At 38.5% G+C, this 18,405-nt stretch overlaps 1 protein-coding gene across 1 annotated transcript; it reads left to right on the top strand.

The window, feature by feature from the left end:
* Positions 1-2,693: 2,693 nt before the first annotated feature.
* On the top strand, positions 2,694-13,706 carry LOC117564507 (lipase 3). The gene is made up of 5 exons (XM_034243324.2): positions 2,694-3,388; positions 10,366-10,543; positions 10,610-10,971; positions 11,084-11,242; positions 12,597-13,706. The coding sequence occupies exons 1-5, from the start codon at positions 3,146-3,148 to the stop codon at positions 13,299-13,301; spliced, it is 1,647 nt and encodes a 548-aa protein (XP_034099215.2). The 5' UTR covers positions 2,694-3,145; the 3' UTR covers positions 13,302-13,706.
* The last annotated feature ends 4,699 nt before the right edge of the window (positions 13,707-18,405 follow it).

Here is an 18,405-nt window from a genome sequence, read left to right as displayed (position 1 = left end):
GTAAATAGCATAAAAAAGGATCCTGTTATTGGGTCTTAATTACTGTACGCGACAATATGGTATATTTTGTGCTCTATAACAGATATACCAAATGTATATTTCGGTATATTTTTAGTTAATAATACATTTTCTATATTCAAATATACCAAAAATACAATTCAGTATATTTTTAAATTTTTAATATATTTTGAGTATTAATATACAAATATACCAAACATACATTTCGGTATATTTTTTATTATTTTATATTGATTTATTTATATTTATTTTTTAAATTATATAGTGTACCAACATAGTCGCATAGTTTTTGTTATATGTATTAGATAGTATGAATAATACAGACAACGATATTATCTTTTAAGTTTTAATATCTCACAATTTTAATCCCATAAATTCTCCATAAAAATTCTACAGGGTATTAAAGTGAACGCCTAGCTTCAGCACACAAATTATAATTATAGTTAGTTGGTGCAAGCACCACAACAATCATAATTATTTTGCTGCTACAAATTGGTCGAAAAGGCGTTTCAATAAACCAGAGCATGCTGCAGTCTTAAGATTCCACTTTACTTGGCGACCCTGCTCCTGGCCATCAACTTGCAAGCACGTGTTCATGACATTCTTGCAAATTGATATGGAATTGGCATTTGAGTTGTATATTTAGTGCAAGTGCAAGACCACAAATTTTTGCAGCAATTCTGGGTCAGTTCAATATGCAATTTGTGACCTGCGTTGCCTTGAAGGGAAGTACTAAGCAATTTGCTGCTAAATATGTTGTAAGAATGCATGTAAAAATGCTGATTGAATTTATGATTAATGTGCAAGCGGCAGCGGCGTTGTCATTGAGGGACAGTCGGTCGAGTGCATAGCCCTGTTGGGCCAAGGCCAGCACAGACACAGCACAGAGAGATCATAACCGGGAAATAATTATCATCAGGAGCGGCGTCATCATGATTGTTGTGATGATTGTTGCAAAAGCAAACAATTGTGTTGTTGCAATGATAACAAAAACATAAAAGTAAAACACAGCGACGACGCAAGCTCATAGTTGTTTATTCGGGTTGCCAACTAAATGGCACATATAATGCCAGCAATCTTTTGAATGCGAATGGGGGAATGCGTGCGATTGCCACACTCAGCGAGGCGAGAGACAAAGAAAGTGAAATAGAAATACAGACAGCAATCGACATTTTGCTCGCATTTTTTATTTCGTATAAAAAATGAAAACGTAACCAGGTGCCTACCCCAACAACGACGACGACGACTCTAGTTGAATCCCAAAACACAGACAAACACCGAGCACCAAACACCAGGTAGGCAGTCAGGCAATTGGACATTTCAACCCATTTCAACAGTCGCTTTGGCTCTTGGGATGCAGTGGGGCGTGCCATTTTACTGAGAAGCCCGAAGCTACGGCCACAGCTCGAGGTTTGTGCAAATGCAATTACCTTGGCAGCAAACGTAACACACAAACACTGAAACAGAGTCAGTAAGACGACAACAACAACAACAACAACAACAATAACAACAACAACGGCGACGATGACGACGACGACGACGAAGACTTGTGGCACGAACCCCCCAAAAACCCACACGAATCGCACAGTGAAAAACGAAAGACTTAGGCAGCAAACTTGCTTGGCACGCGCTGTTAAAGCAACAACAACAGTACCAAACGTCACGTCGCCAGCAGACAAAACAAACGTACAACTTGATAATATAATAGATCTGCGTAGACTCTAAAAAAAGATAAACGAACCAACCAATGAGGGCGTCAAACATGCTCGAACCGTTCGAGTCATGCGGGTCGAGTTCCTTGAGCCGGGTTAAGTTCACTGTATAAACAGTTGAACTAGATTATCGGTGTTTTTTTATATGGTCATTGTAGGTGAACCGAAACAATGTGTGACCGTGACAGCGCCAAACAATTTAATTAAAATAATGCCGCTTTATTGATTTTTCATATTTGATGTGCCACTAAACGGAAACACTAAAAAATATAAATTTAAATAAGCATAAGAAGAATCATAATTAATTATCTGAACATTCGCATTTATTTGGCAAATGTGCGTAGCAAATTATTGTTTGTGTTTTATGTTAAGGAGTGTACAAGATTTATTGATTTTGCCACAAGCAACGTTACTTGAGACTTAAGGTCACATTTAAATATTCAAGTGATTGTATTTAATTTCTATTAAATAGAACGCATAATATTTATTCACAATATCTTGTACAAAACAGTTTACAAAATTCATTTCGAAACTAAACATTCAATTGTGTTCATTAAATAACAAACTGGATGCCTAATGGCAGCTCAGTATCTTCCAGTTACACATCGACACAACGATTTACAATACAAATTCACTTGCCACCTCTTTCACACCTCAAGTTACGATTCGATTGCATTTCTTTTGCCAAAGAAATTGGCAATTGTGAATACGAATACGAGTACGAGTACGAATACGTATGCGAATGCGAATGAGTTTGCCAAATTGGAGTACCATCCATCACACAAGCAGACAACATGAGTCCGCAGCTAGCTACAATACAACATTGATTTGGATCAGATCGGGCTGCAACAAGTTGGCATCGAGCTAACTAACAAACAGCTGACTTGTTTCGGCTGGCCTGGCTCAAACCTAGCCCAGACAGGCAGCTTGTGGCCAAAGTTTGAGTCAGTTGAGTAACGAAGCTCCATCGCATCGGTTGGCAAGTGAAACTCGTAGCTCGTAGCTCGGTAGCTGAGACAGCAGCGCGTGCGCGTCTAACCATAGCTTCCAAAATCGATCGTAAATTATAAAAAAAAAACTAAAAAAAGAGGATAACACTAAAGCCAAATGGACTGCATTGAATAATCCTGAACAAAAACAGAAAAAAGCGAGTGTCTGCCACATAATATAATATTGTAATCGCAGTTATAACGAAAAGTGTCGAAAGTGAAGCTTTCTGTAGGGGGTTATAAAGCAAACGTAATCGTTACGCTTAGGTGCAAGCAACTGTTAACTGTTGCATTGCCAATTTGTCGAGTGAGTTTGGCGAGTTTTCTTCATCTTTCTCTGTGTGAGTGTATGAGAGGAGCTCTTTTTCTCTTCGACACTCTCTCTCTCTCCCTCTCTGTGTTCATTTCTGTGCGTGTCTCTTTGAGATGTGGCCAAGTTGTCGCGCGTTTGGGTTTGGCCCGTGGCCAACGGCGCTGCTGTTGTACTGCCTTGGGGCACTGCTCGTCTGCGGCAGCGCCGACGCCTTCACCATACTCTCGCCCTTCAGCTACAGTTCGCTGAGCTTTAAGAATCTGCTTAACAGTGTTCTGTTGTCGAGCAACGCCAATTTGGCTGGCGGCGGTCGCAATCTCAAGTCCGATGTGCTTGAAGATGCATCACTGATAACGGTAAGTAGTTGCCCCAAATATTAACCAAAAAAAAACAGAAACAACAACTCATGCAATTGCCACTGTGGACACCTTGGCTGACCTCATAGCCACCGCACCGCATCGCCACAAAGTTGTTAGCATTGACATTTGTTATTGTAACAAACAGTCAGAAAGACAGACTGACTGTTGTTACCTGTTGTTGGTTGTGTTACCTTTGTGTTACCGGTTCAGTTTTTTTTTTCTTTCTTTTCTTGGCTTTGTGGCTACTGCACACAACTTGTGATGTCTTATGATTTTTGTTCAACAATTTTTCTATGTTAAATAAATTTACACTTTTTTCCATTTGGTCTCTCGCTCGCCCCGCTTAAAAGAAAGTTTACACATTGTGTTTTTCTGTTTTACGTATTTCTGCTATTTCATTTTGTGCAGTTCGTTGACTTTTCGTTTCGACAGATTTGTTTTTTTTTAGTACCAGAACTTTATTAGCGACCAAAAAGCATAAGAAGTCGCCCTAATCATGGTCAAACACGACAAGCACTCACTTTGAATTTATTTGCAACATGCAACTTGCACGTTGCAAGTTCCTGCCATTTCAACTCTGCCTCACACACATGTTTTACGATCATCTAACGTGAGCTTAGCCCATCAGAGTACAGACATTGGACATTTTTTGTTTTGTTTGTTTGCTTTTTGCAATTTTGTATTTGCCTTTTTTATGGCGTTGCCGCTAATTTTTAGCGAGACGTTAACTGAGCTTTGAAACACGCATAAATAACGAGATTTAAGGGAAGTTGGAGAAATTATGTGAATGCATTATTGCTAATTTGGCATTTTTTGAGTCGTTTATTAGAGTGATAATATCTGATGTAATCAGACATAAATTAATTAAATGAAATTTTTACTCAATTGCCTACTTTCGCATTCCAATGAGATACAAATTCTGATCGTATTTATCTTTATTTTTATTTAATTTTGTGACAAAAAATACAAATTAATTGCAAATAAATTATTTTACTTCTTATATTATTATAAATTATAACCATGTCTGTCTGTCTATATACCTTATTATTTTTGCGGTATATTACTTTTGTATATTCTAAGAATAATACCGAACTGTTTTACTCTCATTCAAAATGGGTCGCAGACATCTCACAGCACATTCAATTGTGGCTTTCTTACTTGATTCTGTTTTATGATAGTTATAAAATTAACCCTTTGTTTGAAATAAAGTCATAAATACTGTGAGTGTTACAATCCAAAATTCATGGCTAAAATATTCATAAAAATTAGATTTTGTAGGTCTACTCACCTTGATAACCTCCATAACTGTTAGTTGGCCCAGTTCACGTGCCTGCAATTAGATTAATTCATTATGTTTTCCGTTCACATCATTATTACAAATGCAACAGACGTTTCTTGTCTCTATTGCGTTGATTTTTCACAAAGGTCAGTTCCGAATTAACAATTTGCATTCGACGAAAAACACAGAAAAAATTAATATTCACACAATTGTAAACACATAAGTCTTAAATTTTGTTTAGGTTTTTATTTTTTGATTTTTTTTTTTTGGCAGTCAAACAACAGTTTGTCAAGGCGACAGTCGGGCTGAAAGAGTAAACACTGTCCAAAGATTACCACATAAACTTTAAAGGTGGGGTTAACAGTGCCATCAAATGCGATAATGTTTAATAATGACAACCAGGCGAAAATTGACAAAGCCAATAAACTCGCAAGATATACAATACAAAAATATAAAAATAAATAAATAAATAAAATTATTAACAACACGTTAACAACAGCAACAAATTACCAGCAAGTGTAAAAAAATGATGGTTTTTTGATATGAGGCCGAGGAAGAAGAAGAAAAAGAAGAAGAAAAAAAACGAGGTGCAGCGTGGGTCGACGGAGGAATGATTACGTGATAACGTAACGTGCATTATGCGAATTACGTGCGTTTTAAACGTGACAGAGAAAGAAATAACAAATAACATAATAAAAGAAAGAAAGAGATACAACAAGCATTGTCAACCGGAGTAACGATATTAAACTGAAAAGAAATAAACTAAATGACAGAAACAGAAACAGATACAGATACTGAAACCAAAACTGAAACTGAATCTTATGCAAAGTCATGGCTGGGCTTTCAAATGCGGCCAACAAACTAACCGAACCGAAAGCAAAAACCGAACCAAAACCCCAAGCTAAAAAGTCTTCAACAATTTCTGCACGTTTGCCAATTGCATAATCGTCGCATTGAGACGGCCGAGAGACACCTTTAATGCCCGCAATAACAAATTGGAAATTGTCAACATACAAAACACACACACACACACACACACCTACACTCAGGCATATGCACAATAATCAACATGCAATTAGGCTAACCTGTCGACTGGCTGACTGACTTTGAAATATGGGTTAGGAGCCCCCGAGCCCGAGCTTGAGCCCTCGCTGCACGTGCCCAACACCAACCACTTACAATGGTTAGCCAACGATGGCGATTCGAGATCTTTGGGATCTCTGGAACAATGCCAGACCCCATGCCATGTCTCAGTCTCTTCACTACAATAAGGAAATGCGATTGCCATACGCCGCTTTTTTCGTTTTTTTTTTTTTTTGCATTTTATTATTTCTTTTATTCATTGAGTTTTTTTTTCGTAAGGTTTTGCTTTACTTTTTGGCATTTGCCTTTGTTTTGCTTCAGTTAAAGTTTGTTTTATTTGCTTTTTTCGTATTTGGGCTTTGGCAGTGCCTTAATTTGAATTTGAAGAGTTTCCGCATTGTTTTTGCACGCCAAACAGTTTGTAAATCATTGTCATCAACTTGATTACGTCGATTTGACAAATCGGCAGGCAAATTGTGTCTCAATCGGCAGCGGCAAAAACCAACAGTGAATCTGATTATCTAAGTGCAAGAGTTACAGTCAACATTTGGGCTTTAATTAAGAACTAAGCTCTTGCTTCAATTTACATATTTATATTACAAAAAGTAAACTAAAAGAAAATCATAAAGCATTACAATTTTGCAGAAAAAGTAAACTTAGCTTTAGCCTGTTTAAAATGTGATTAAAATTTTCCAGAAATAGTTAACTTACAAAAGAAATATTTTAGCCTATTTAAAATGATGTCACAATGCAATCAATGTCTTCATTATCGATGCTCCACAATCATATTGATTGAGAGCTGACTACAAGAGTTCAAATGTGATTAACCTTTGCGTTTTGATGCCATTAAATTGATGTCAGGCCACAAGACGGTAAAGTCACAACCACAAGCGCATGAAAATCAATATGAACACGTCTTGAGTGGAGAAGTTTTTTAGAGAGAAAAACTGGTTGGCGTTGCGTCGAGCGATGCCACGAACTTTGAGAGCTGCCGGGCAATTATAATGACGACGATGATTATGTTGGGTGCTAAGGTGCCGACAGACGATGTCAATATCAAGGTCGGTTACAAATCGAGTGGTATGCACACAAACAAATGAATGATATTGATTGAAAACAAAAGTGGTGCGGTTTCCTCAAACAGAGGTTGTTGCTGCCGCCTCTGATCGTAACTCCAGCAACAAAATCAAAAGTGTTTTATGCAAATGCGCGCGAGCACAAGCCATAAACAAATACGAAAAATTCGAGACAACAAATACGTTGACATCAAATCAATTTGCATTGAAATTACAAAAAGGCAGAAAAAACAGCAGCAATATCAAATCAAATGCATATTCAAACAAAGCATTAACAGCCACGCCTCACACACACACAAGCACATATAAACATGCTGTCAATTAGCTGGGACACGAACCACAAGCACAGAGGTAAACACTCGCATTTAGTGGGTCATGATGAGACAGAGATAGAGATAGAGAAACCCCGAAAGAAATATATGAATTTTGCTTCAAGTGTTAATGAAGATTTTTGCTGTACGAAGAGTCAACAACAACAACATATTGTTTAGTTAGTGGAACGGTAAAATTTATAGTCAAACAATGCAAAAGTAACAACAAATTTTCAATAAATATGTGTAACAGCAAATCAAATAATATTTCAGATTGTCAAAGGTTTTCCTAGTGAACTATTTTTTTTTTTTTTGTGATTTATCCGAATTTGTTTAATAATTGTTGTAGCCACATTTCTGTCTCTTTTAATTTTCGGTTTTTAGATTTCTGTAATTGTTTTTCCATTGTTAAATTGGGTCAAAAGCAAATATTTTGTGCAACATTTTGCAGTTGGCTTTTAAAAATTATTTTCAGTTGATTTGTTGATGCAGAAAAAGGTTTTAATTGAAGTGCGACGAGTGGTGCGAGAGTTGAGTTGATTTTGGTAATCACAAAAAAAATGTCATAAGAATTTGATGCAATGCTTTGGCTTTGGTATGTCAAGGAAGTCTAACCACACTCCGGACTTTAGTTGTCGAAATTAGCCTCAGCTAATTGGCTAGTTAAATATGAAAACGCAAGTGCTAAATAGTGTAATATTTTGTGGTCTTTTGTGTTGAGTTAAATGATTGCCAACACCTGAAGCTGAGGCTGAGTCAAGTCAAGTGGTGTTGCTTATATAAGTCATAAAAATAATGGGCTGCAATTTGCAGATTTTATCTGTTGGCAGAAGAGGCATGCGAATACGAGTAAAATGCAAGTTGTTGCGCTTTTGATTGCCACACATTTGCGTACATTTCAACACCACATTTGCCGCGTTTCCCAACACTGTGTCACTGTATGCGGTGGCTGCTGGGAACAGCTCGTGCTGAAAGATGCGACTGCAACTTGGCAATATATTTTCGCATTTAACATTGTCGTGCCTCCGCCTTGCGGCTTAAACAAATATTGGCTGTGCCATTTTGGCCGGCCGCAAAAAGTGTGTCAAGCTGGTATTTGCCAAGAAAAACAAAGGCTAACTGTTTTGTGTGTGTGCCGGGCCACCAAACCAGCTGTTGAAAGCCCATCATACGGTCAGGCTTTTATTCTTTTGTATTTTCAAAGCAAACAAAGCAAAAATTGCATAACAATTGCCGCTAGGAAATTGCCAAAAAGAAAACTCTAATTTATGCCCCAAAACAACATTGGCAACAAGAGAGCATGTGGAAAAAGGAAAAAATATTTCAGTGGCTCAGCCAGCTAGCTGGTAAGTAAGCTGGCTAACTGGCGTACCACTTCCTCATGTTGGTCAACCAGCCGGCAAAGTCAGTTGGCCAATGCAATTGTTTACACTTATTAAACGAGCGTTTTGTTGTTGTTGTTTATTGTTGTTGTTGCTGTTTCTCTCTCCCCGTGTTGTGGCTATTTCGATTCGCTGCCAAGGTTAATTAAAATGCCAAGCAGCTTCAATTGCCTCTCTCTACTATTTTTTTCTCTCTTTCTCTCTCTCTTTGTTGTTTCTCTGGGCATTTGTGCAATCGCGTGTTTATAGATTTTTCAACTATTGTTTTATAAGACAATAATTATTTCGGCACCCTCACAATTACGATTGTATAACGTTTGTAAAACTTATCAAAATTATCACGAAACATTGAAATCTATCAAAATACAAAATACAAAAAAAATTATGCATTATGCCGGAAAAATTCCAAGTACTCCCACCCTCGTTGTGTTGTATGCTGTCATACGTTGCGTATGCGTAATACGTGACTTTACTGCGTCAGCTGTGTCAACTGCGTCAGCTCAAATTCTAAAGCTCTCGTCATAAAATATAGTTTTCGATATTTATCAACAATAATGCGGTGTTAATAAAGAAATTTTGTATGGCACGCGCAATTTCGAGAAGCGGCTCTTATTCATAAAAAATTGCGCGTGGCAACCGAAGTAGTTGTGAAATTAAAATGTGCTTTTCTAGTATGAAAATATATTTTAATACTCGCTTTCTATAGAAAAAATCAAATTTTATGTATGTACATACAATAATATCTGATGATTTCTGAAAAATAGAGACTTAGTTGCTTTGGCTGGCAGTACAGTATTGATATATTTGAAATGTACTATATTATTATTCCAAATAAAGCCTTTGGTATATTTTAGTATTACTGTGGTATACTAAATTGGTATATTTTAAGAATAGCACAGCATTGTTTCGGTATATTTTGAATATTTTACTATATAAATATTCGAAATAGTTCCTTCGGTATATTTCAATCTTTTTATGTAAATAAAATTCAATACATTTTAAGAATAATGCCACATTGTTTTGCTCTTATTCGAAATGGGTAGCGGATTTCATTTTTTCTTATATATTTTTTTATCTTAGTTCTCCATGGTCATTTTAATCAAATCAATTATAACTTTATTAACTGACAATTCGTCTTTGATTTTCAATTAGTGTTTCTTTATCACTCACAATCCCCACTCCAATTCCACTTATGCTCCATGGTCAGATTTCTTCTCACATGCTTCTCTCTCACTTCAATTAAGGTCACATTAGAAATACACATTTACTGTCTGGTTATTATGCTTAATTTAGTTTTCAATATCTTTATTTACCTATTCCTAATGCAGTGTTGATTTAGCTCTTGACTATAAATGAAAATTCCTTAAAATATTCTGCAGGTATTTTTATCTCTTGAATTAAATTAAAATTGAATTTTCTTTAGTTCAAGCGCATTCCCTTGGTTGTTTATTAAATGCCTTCCAATTATTTAATCAAATTCCTGACAAGAGCTTCGTTTGCCAGTGCCTAAAGCTGATTTAACTTGTTGATGCCACAAATTAAAATTCATTAGCCCAAATTGCTGTGGTTTAGGTCCAGACGAAGCCATAGCCTCCTCACCTGGCCTGGTCTGACGTTTACTGACCCTGCCTAGACGAAAATCACCTGAGCCGCAGTGGTATGCAAATGGCAAGAATGAAAAAGAGAGATGGCAAAGAGTGCCGAAAGAGGGCGTGATGGCGTGAGGGCGTGGCTGCAACTCAATTTCACACTGCCATGATTTGCACTTGCCGCAGACTAATCATTCCCGTGTTTTTTTTTTCTCTTTCTCTGTCTATCTTTAAACCTCCATCGCGTTGGACAGCCGAAACTAATACGCAAATACGGATATCCATCGGAGACACACACAGTGGTGACCAAGGATGGTTATATACTCGAAATGCATCGCATACCAAAGAAGGGAGCTCAACCCGTGCTGCTCATGCACGGCATACTGGACACCTCGGCAACCTGGGTGCTAATGGGTCCCAAGTCAGGTTTGGGTGAGTATTATTTTGGTGCTACACTTTGTCTAAGCCGTGTCTCTAATTGCTGGAATTACTTTGTAGGCTATATGCTGTCCGATCTGGGCTATGATGTGTGGATGGGCAACTCGCGTGGCAATCGCTATTCAAAGAATCACACAAGTCTGAATAGTGACTATCAGGAGTTCTGGGACTTTACATTCCACGAGATGGGCAAATATGATCTGCCCGCCAATATTGACTATATACTGAGTAAAACGGGCTACGAACAGCTCCATTACATTGGTCACTCGCAGGGCACGGCCATATTTTGGGTGTTGTGCTCAGAGCAGCCGGCGTATTCACAGAAAATCACCTCAATGCACGCTTTGGCGCCCATTGCCTACATACACGATATGAAGAGTCCACTATTTCGCACTCTTGTCCTCTTCCTCGACTTTTTGACGGTGAGTCCTCCAATTCCATTCCATCGCATCGCATCCCATCCACCGAAATGCCAATTGTAATTCGACTATGTCTATGTTTTTTTGTTGTTCTGTTTCTGTTTCTGGCTTACAGGCGGCCACGCGAATGCTGCGCATCACGGAATTCATGCCCAACACCAAATTCCTGGTGGACCACAGTCAGGTTGTGTGCCACGACAATGCCATGACGCAGGATGTCTGTTCGAATATCCTGTTTTTAGTCGCCGGCTACAATTCCGAACAGCTGAACAAGGTAATGTGCCAGCCATGCGAACATCAGTTTAGTATAGCACAAGTTCTTTGCCGTACTTTTCCCCACAAATGTTTGCGGCAATCGATTTGAATTTTACCACACACACACACACACACATACACAGATGCTAACTATTTGTTGTTGGCTCACCTGCCAGCCACCATCTGATTGTCTTCATTGAGTTGCCACTTCATTTTGGGGTAACCACTTTAATGATTTAACTTCGTTTGTGTGCCAATGCAATTGAGTGCGATAGCCAAAAACACGGTAGGCAAATTCATGGTAGCTCATTGACTTTGAAAAAGATAGGGATTGTATATAAGGATGTTGATAACTGAATTCCATTATTTAATTGCAAATATTTACACTAAGGAGAAAATTAATCTCGTACTGAAAAAGAAATCAGAAAATAGACAAAAAAAAGAAGTAAAGTTCATTTCAAAGTTTTAAAAAAGGTGGAGAAATTGAATATAAAAATATTTATAACTAGATTCATCTATATACAAACATATTTGTAATGAAATATGAACTGAGAAGAGAAGGAATGAAAAGTACAAAAAAACCAAGAAAATATACAAAATAGATAAAAGACTATTTACATTCAACTACAATTTTAGATTATTTTAAAATATGATTGAAATAAATTAAGAATGGCTTCTTTATAAATTACATAATTTAAATAAAATAACAAGACTTTACTTGAGGTAATTACCAGCTACACATTTAGGCAAATTTTGGATAGGAAACTTATTTCAAATGCAGCAGATTATCCTCAGCTCAGCACTCACTGGATAATTGACTATTGACCGCATGTTGAACACTCGGTTCGATTGGAAGTTATGACCCACAAAATGGAGTCGCCGAAGCCTAAATTACAAGCACAACATGAACAAGCAGGTGTATGGCATGGCATGGCAGATGATATGGCTTGGCAATGTGGGGTGTTATTATCTATCCATAATGCCATTGACTGGCTTCAGTGTGTCCTTGTTGTCGTCGAGGGGACAATGAGCATAATTAACTGACACAAGCGCACAAGAAACGGGGGGGAGGAACGGTGAACGCTGATCGGGGAAACAGCGAAATTTCGTAACACCAAAGCAGGCGATAGTGCATGCAAATTAGTAGCGTTTGCTGACCCAATGTAACCCTGTCAGCGGAAAGCGCATTAAATGCAACAAAGCAATCCTATCTGGTGTGCACTGTGCGTATACGCAACGTGTGCACGGCGTATACATAATTTGCCAAACGAGGCGAAAATGATGGCCCTTAAAGAGGTCAAAGTTGAGAGTTAGGCGACTTAGTTACACTTGAATAAGGAAATTTAATTAACTTCACTTTCTTTACTTCTCAGACGATGCTGCCTGTGATGCTGAGCCACACACCGTCGGGCGCCTCTATCAAGCAGCTGGAACATTTTGGTCAACTAATGAAATCGGGACATTTTCGTAAATTCGATCGTGGCTACCTACGCAATCAACTCGAATACAATCGCATGACACCGCCAGACTATGATCTGTCACGTGTCAAGGTGCCGGTTGCTTTGTATTACTCGGTGAATGACCTGCTTGTGTCGACGACGGGCGTGGATCGACTGGCCAGAGAATTGCCCAATGTGATTGACAAGTATCTGGTGCCGATGGAACGTTTCAATCATTTGGACTTTCTGTGGGCCATCGATGTGAAGCCATTGGTCTACAATCGTCTGGTGCGCAACATACGCCGCGTGGAGAATCATCGAGCCAAATTGACGGCGAACTTGGCCAGTTATTTGGCCATGCAACTGCAGCGGCAGCATCTGCAGAATCAAATACAATTGCAGGCAACACTACAGCCAACCTTGCCACCCAATGTGCACTTGCCGCATCGCTTGGACCAGGAGCTAACGCTAACAACAACAGCAGCAGCAGTTGCAACAGCTACAACAGCGACAACGCCAACAACGTCAGCAACACCAACAGCAATAACAGCAACGACAGAGACAACGGCAACGGGCACGGCAACAACCACGGAGAATGTTGAGGATGCCACAACAAGCACATCCGCAACGGAAGCGTGACTTGTCCTCTGAGCAGCTGTGGCCAAGGTTCTCGAGATTCTCTCTTGTGTAATTTCATTTGACTGTGATGACATTTTAACAATTTACGCTCTGATCCCAGCGTTTGAGATGGCGTTGCAATCGCAATTGCAATTGCAACAACATCAACTCAGGCACGCCCAGCATCCCAATATCACAATATTATTATTATTATTATGTATGTTATTGACTAGGCGCCCACATGAAGTCCCAAACATCCGATACAAAAAGAATTCTTCAGCCGAAATCGAAAACTTCCATTTACCATTTGTCCATTTACCATTTATCCATTTACCATTTATCACATATTGCTAAGTTCTTTTCTATGCTGCCCCAGTTTGAAAATGTTTTATTTATGTTTTGTGTACAAATTTATGAGTAACTGTAATGTTTACGTATTTTTAATAAAACTATTTTAAGAATATAAAATGCAAACTGTTTTTTTAATGATAAGGAAGTGAAAAGCATAGAATACGATTAAGCGGAATGCTTAAAATATATACAAAAATATTAAATGTTCCACAAAGATTTATTAAAAAGATGAAATGGTAAATTAGAGTTTACCAATCATGCAACTTAAAAACTAATTACTTAAGTACAAATTTAGATAACAATAGTTACTCGTGGCCCATTATTTATTCAATTGAAAATGGCGCTATAAAGTATGCAATGCTAAATTAAAAATTCAGCCTTAAAGACGGCAACACTTATTTGCTCGCGTTTCTGTTGCGTTTTAAACCGCACGCGTCTGTCACAACGACGACTTCTGTGACGTCTGGCGAGCTGCAGCTGTGAGATGGCAACCGCAGGATATTCAACATGGCATTGAAGCAAACAGCTCGACGTTTAATTGCAACTTAAAACGCAAGTCATTTCGACAGGCAGCGCGAAAAGTTGATCTGCCGCCACAGGCGTCCAACGCTGTAGGATGCATGTAACCCTGTCGTATTGTAGCTGCCGCCTGCTGTCGCCTGCCGTCTGCCAATGTGCTTGGCTGGCTGCCTGACTGCCTGGCTGGTTGCAACAGTTGCGCATTTCGATGGCAAGTTTAAGCCGCACAGCAAACGAATTGCCATCATTTGTCGTTGTCCTTTGGGCAACATTTGCGACTCGTCGAAGCAAGCGAAAAAAAACAGAACCAGCAAAGGCTTCGTCTGGTGAACTGGTGCGTTATTCAAGTCGTATACGGTAAACAAACTTACCTGCTGCTCTGTTGTAGTTGTTGTTATTGTATAAACACGCAAACAGCGTTTGTCGTATAAAAGTCGAAAAGTCTTTTCATTTTCATTCCATCTGCGGGCTGCAGGCCGATTGAAACTGGAACTGCAATTGCAACTTCTGTTGCTACTGCAGCTAAATGAAAAATATTTACTCAAGGACCGTGTTTGCCAGCGTTGACAACTATCCGAGGTCTGAGCGACACAAATTGCTTCCGTTCTCGAACGAAATGGCGACCTAAACGAGAAAAGTCGAACAATCAAAAGAAGAATAAAATGCAGAAAAACAACTAACTGGATAAATTATATTAATATTATTTTTAACTTCAATTGCAACTCATATCTTTTGAAATTTATCTTTCAAAAACATCTGAAAAATATTGTGATATTTATAATTTTCATCTACTGCAACCGCACTGCACACAATTGACACAAATTCAAGTTTAATTAGAGTTTTAGCTAACAGAGTTGCCAGGGTTGCCACTAACTAACTTTTTCGCTTTGTTCTGTCTGCCGTATTGTACAACTCTCTCATTTCTCTCTCTCTCGCAGGCTCCTCTCCCTTTATATACAACCCACATCATTCTCGCCCCAGTCGTCAGCTTCCATTTTGCTTCTGCCTGCCACTTCCTGCCTACATTCACTATTCTCTGTGCTCGGCGTAAACAAGGCATTAAGTACAACAAAATAATTAAAGTCAATTAGTGGTCTTTGCCGTGGCACATTGCCAGTCCTCTGGCTTGCCTTGGCTTTCAGCTCTTGTTGACTTAGTGCGCCGTACTATAATGATATTGTGCAACTCCTGCCCCACAAAGGCTGCCACAACTCTAACAGTGTGTTGTCGACTGTCATTAGCGTCATAGATACAGATACATGAGAGAGTGCGTTGCAGATACAAACACAAATACAGTTGCTGTTGAAAGAACTAAACATCATAATTTAGCCACATTTAATCAGGTTACAATACCCATTAAATGTGACTCAAGAGGATATAATATAAAAGAGAAAATCTGTTAAATTAAGTATTTAAAAAAATCGGAATATATATTCAAACTTCGAATTGTAAATGTGTAAGTAAATAGAGTATTTTCACGCTGCCTTCGTTCAGGCTCTCTTTAAGCGACTTTTCAGAGTACAACTACTTCGCTTTAATGTAAGCTCATCAAGTGTAATCTCCTTATTCAGCGCAGTTAATGTATATGTTAATTCTCTGATCGGAAGTTCCATTGGCATTACAATGGCCGCTCATTAACTGCGGCATTTTAATCGCCAGATTAATGTCCATAAATTCATGCACAGCCTTCACAATCAGGCCAGTCAACCAGTCAACAATCAGCTCTTTGCATTATGCTTATTGCCTGGTAATTGAATTAACAACATACACACAAAAGACACAATCCTCCCCCAATAAAAACGTGTATATGTTCATGTTTTTGTTTTTACAATTATAATGCTCTTTTTGTGCTATGCGATTTTCCGACATGAAAAACTTTTTCAAGTGGCAAGTGAATTGCATTTTTAGGAACAGTTGCAAGTTTCAAGTTGTTTGGTAAATTTGTTGTACGACTATTTGTATCTCAAGTGCCACTCGATGGCAAACAATGATGCTGCCAAATACAAAACGAAATAGGGGATAATATTATCAGAGAGAGGGGCAGGCAATTGTTTTTCAATTGATTGTCAAAGCATGTTTTTTGTTGGGAAATTCGAAAAAGGGTTCGTAAATTTCACTGCTAATAATACTCTTTAAGAATGATATTTAAGAACTGTAGCTACTTTATACATAAAAAGTATCTTGAATAACTAAGTAAATATTTAAATACTAAATATTGTAGTTGCCTTTAAAATTCCATCAACTGACACAACAAAAGCAGCTTCACTCGCACTATGCCTTAATTAGCTAATACTCCTATCAAAGTTTAACCACAAACTGTCCATTAAAACTTGGCCAACAAACATAAATATTATTGACCAACAGAGCGAAATTTTTGTGTCAACTCAACAGAAAATGTTTGAACAATAATAATGCCAGAACTAACACTAACGCTAACAATGCGAATCGCCATTATAATAATAATACTAGCAACTATTGTCCGACAGTTGTGTGTGTTTGGCTTTGCTGTATTTTTTTCTTCTTGTTGAGCTCAGCACAAAATTTGCACCAAAAAAGCGAGGAAATGTTTTTGCCACGGGGGCGTATACTGGCGTGTGCGTGTTCGTGTGTGTGTGTGTGGGTGGAGTGGGCGTGTCCAGTGTACAATTGCGATATGATTTATACACAATGAGCAGTTGAACTTTGGCTGCTGCTGCTGCTGTTCGTTGCTCGTTGATTTTTACGATGTACGCGATAAGGACTAACGAGCAAAGTTCCAAGAAAATTCGGGGGATTCCTAATCGTATCCCCACAAAACGTTGAGATCCCCGACAGTGGCTCAAAACTGGCTGAGTTTTGTCAACATTCAGGTAGAAGGCGAATAAATACAGTCAACACCTTTCAGTCAATGGGGGCGAAAGAAAAAAAGAGGAAGCAACTTCAATAACATCATTAAAATGCGCAGCCAGCGAGAGAGACAAGCACTCACTTAAATTGAGAAGCCAGTGGCTTGGCAGCAGGACTGCCAGGACTGCCAGGACACTCATAAATGGATGGCACTTGGCTGGCGTCCAATATAAATATGACTTATAAAATGTCCAAAAGGACTTTGGCAGGCAAATTAGTTTGTTAAACTGAAGGAGCTGCTCAACTGCCGGACTGCCACTGACGCTGGCAGGAAGGATAACAGGACGGAAGGATACCTACAGAAAATTTTGTAAATTTTGCGCGTAATTTGAAATATTTATGCAAAACTTGGCAGCCATTGTTGGCAATGATGAATTGTTTATTGACAGGCCACGACAACAGCGTTTGGGCACGACAGACCGTCTGCCTTTAAGTACTAACAAAATATTAATCATACGCAACGTGCGCCATGGCGCCACACAGCTAAAGTCATTAGGAAGGCCAAAGAGCAGTGCTCCACTTGAAAAGTGTGGCAAGTAGCAAGTAGCAAGTTTCAAGTGGCAAGTGGAGAGTGGAAAGTGGCAAGTAAAAAGCATTTAAGTAGCAGCCAAATCAAAGTTGACGCACCGAAAACATTTTCAATTTACTCAAGCAAAATGTAATTTAAATACAAATTTGAGGCTAAGTACCCAGAAGTAACCTCAGGCACTGCTACTTACTACAGCTTCCCGATCATCAATTGGCATTTTCAAGTGCTCCACATTTCGATGGTACTAAGTAATTTCGTCTCGTCCATCAGACTTCAACCATCCCCCCACTGCCTGCCCTGCCACAGTTTTGCTTGATGTGCTGGGCCTTAGCTGGAAAATCATTAGGCCAAGATTGAGCTGAAACACTTCGTATGCAAATTTGTTTTGCCAAAATGTAATTTTCAATATGCGATTCTAAGATGCTTTGATCTGATGCCCATGGCCCATGGCCCATGGCCAGTGGGCGTGGCAGTTTATTGCCTAACGATTATCGTCGCTTCGTTGCCAATTCCTACAAATTACTTTCAATGGAATCGGAATTGAAATTCAAAATAGAAATACCATTAGAAGAGGAAGCGGAAATCGAAATGGAAATGCAAGTTTCATTTTGATTTCTATCGATTAAATTTGATTGTCTTTTGCGATAAGCGAGAATGTTACTTTTCAATTTTTATAAATTACATTTAAATCGTTTTTAGTAACAATTAGATATATAAACTAAATACTTTCGAAATTTGAAACTAGAAAGCATTTCGTCTCGTATTTCTAAAACGACTGCATAAATAAATGTTTACAATTGCCGATACTGAGAAAGTTTTCTATTTATGACTAAGTTGGGT

Source organism: Drosophila albomicans, chromosome 2L (genome assembly GCF_009650485.2).
Source record: "Drosophila albomicans strain 15112-1751.03 chromosome 2L, ASM965048v2, whole genome shotgun sequence".
In the NCBI taxonomy this organism is placed as follows: Eukaryota; Metazoa; Arthropoda; class Insecta; order Diptera; family Drosophilidae; genus Drosophila; species Drosophila albomicans.
The sequence above is the reverse complement of the archived record's forward strand: the minus strand, read 5'-3'. Positions and strand labels throughout refer to the sequence as shown.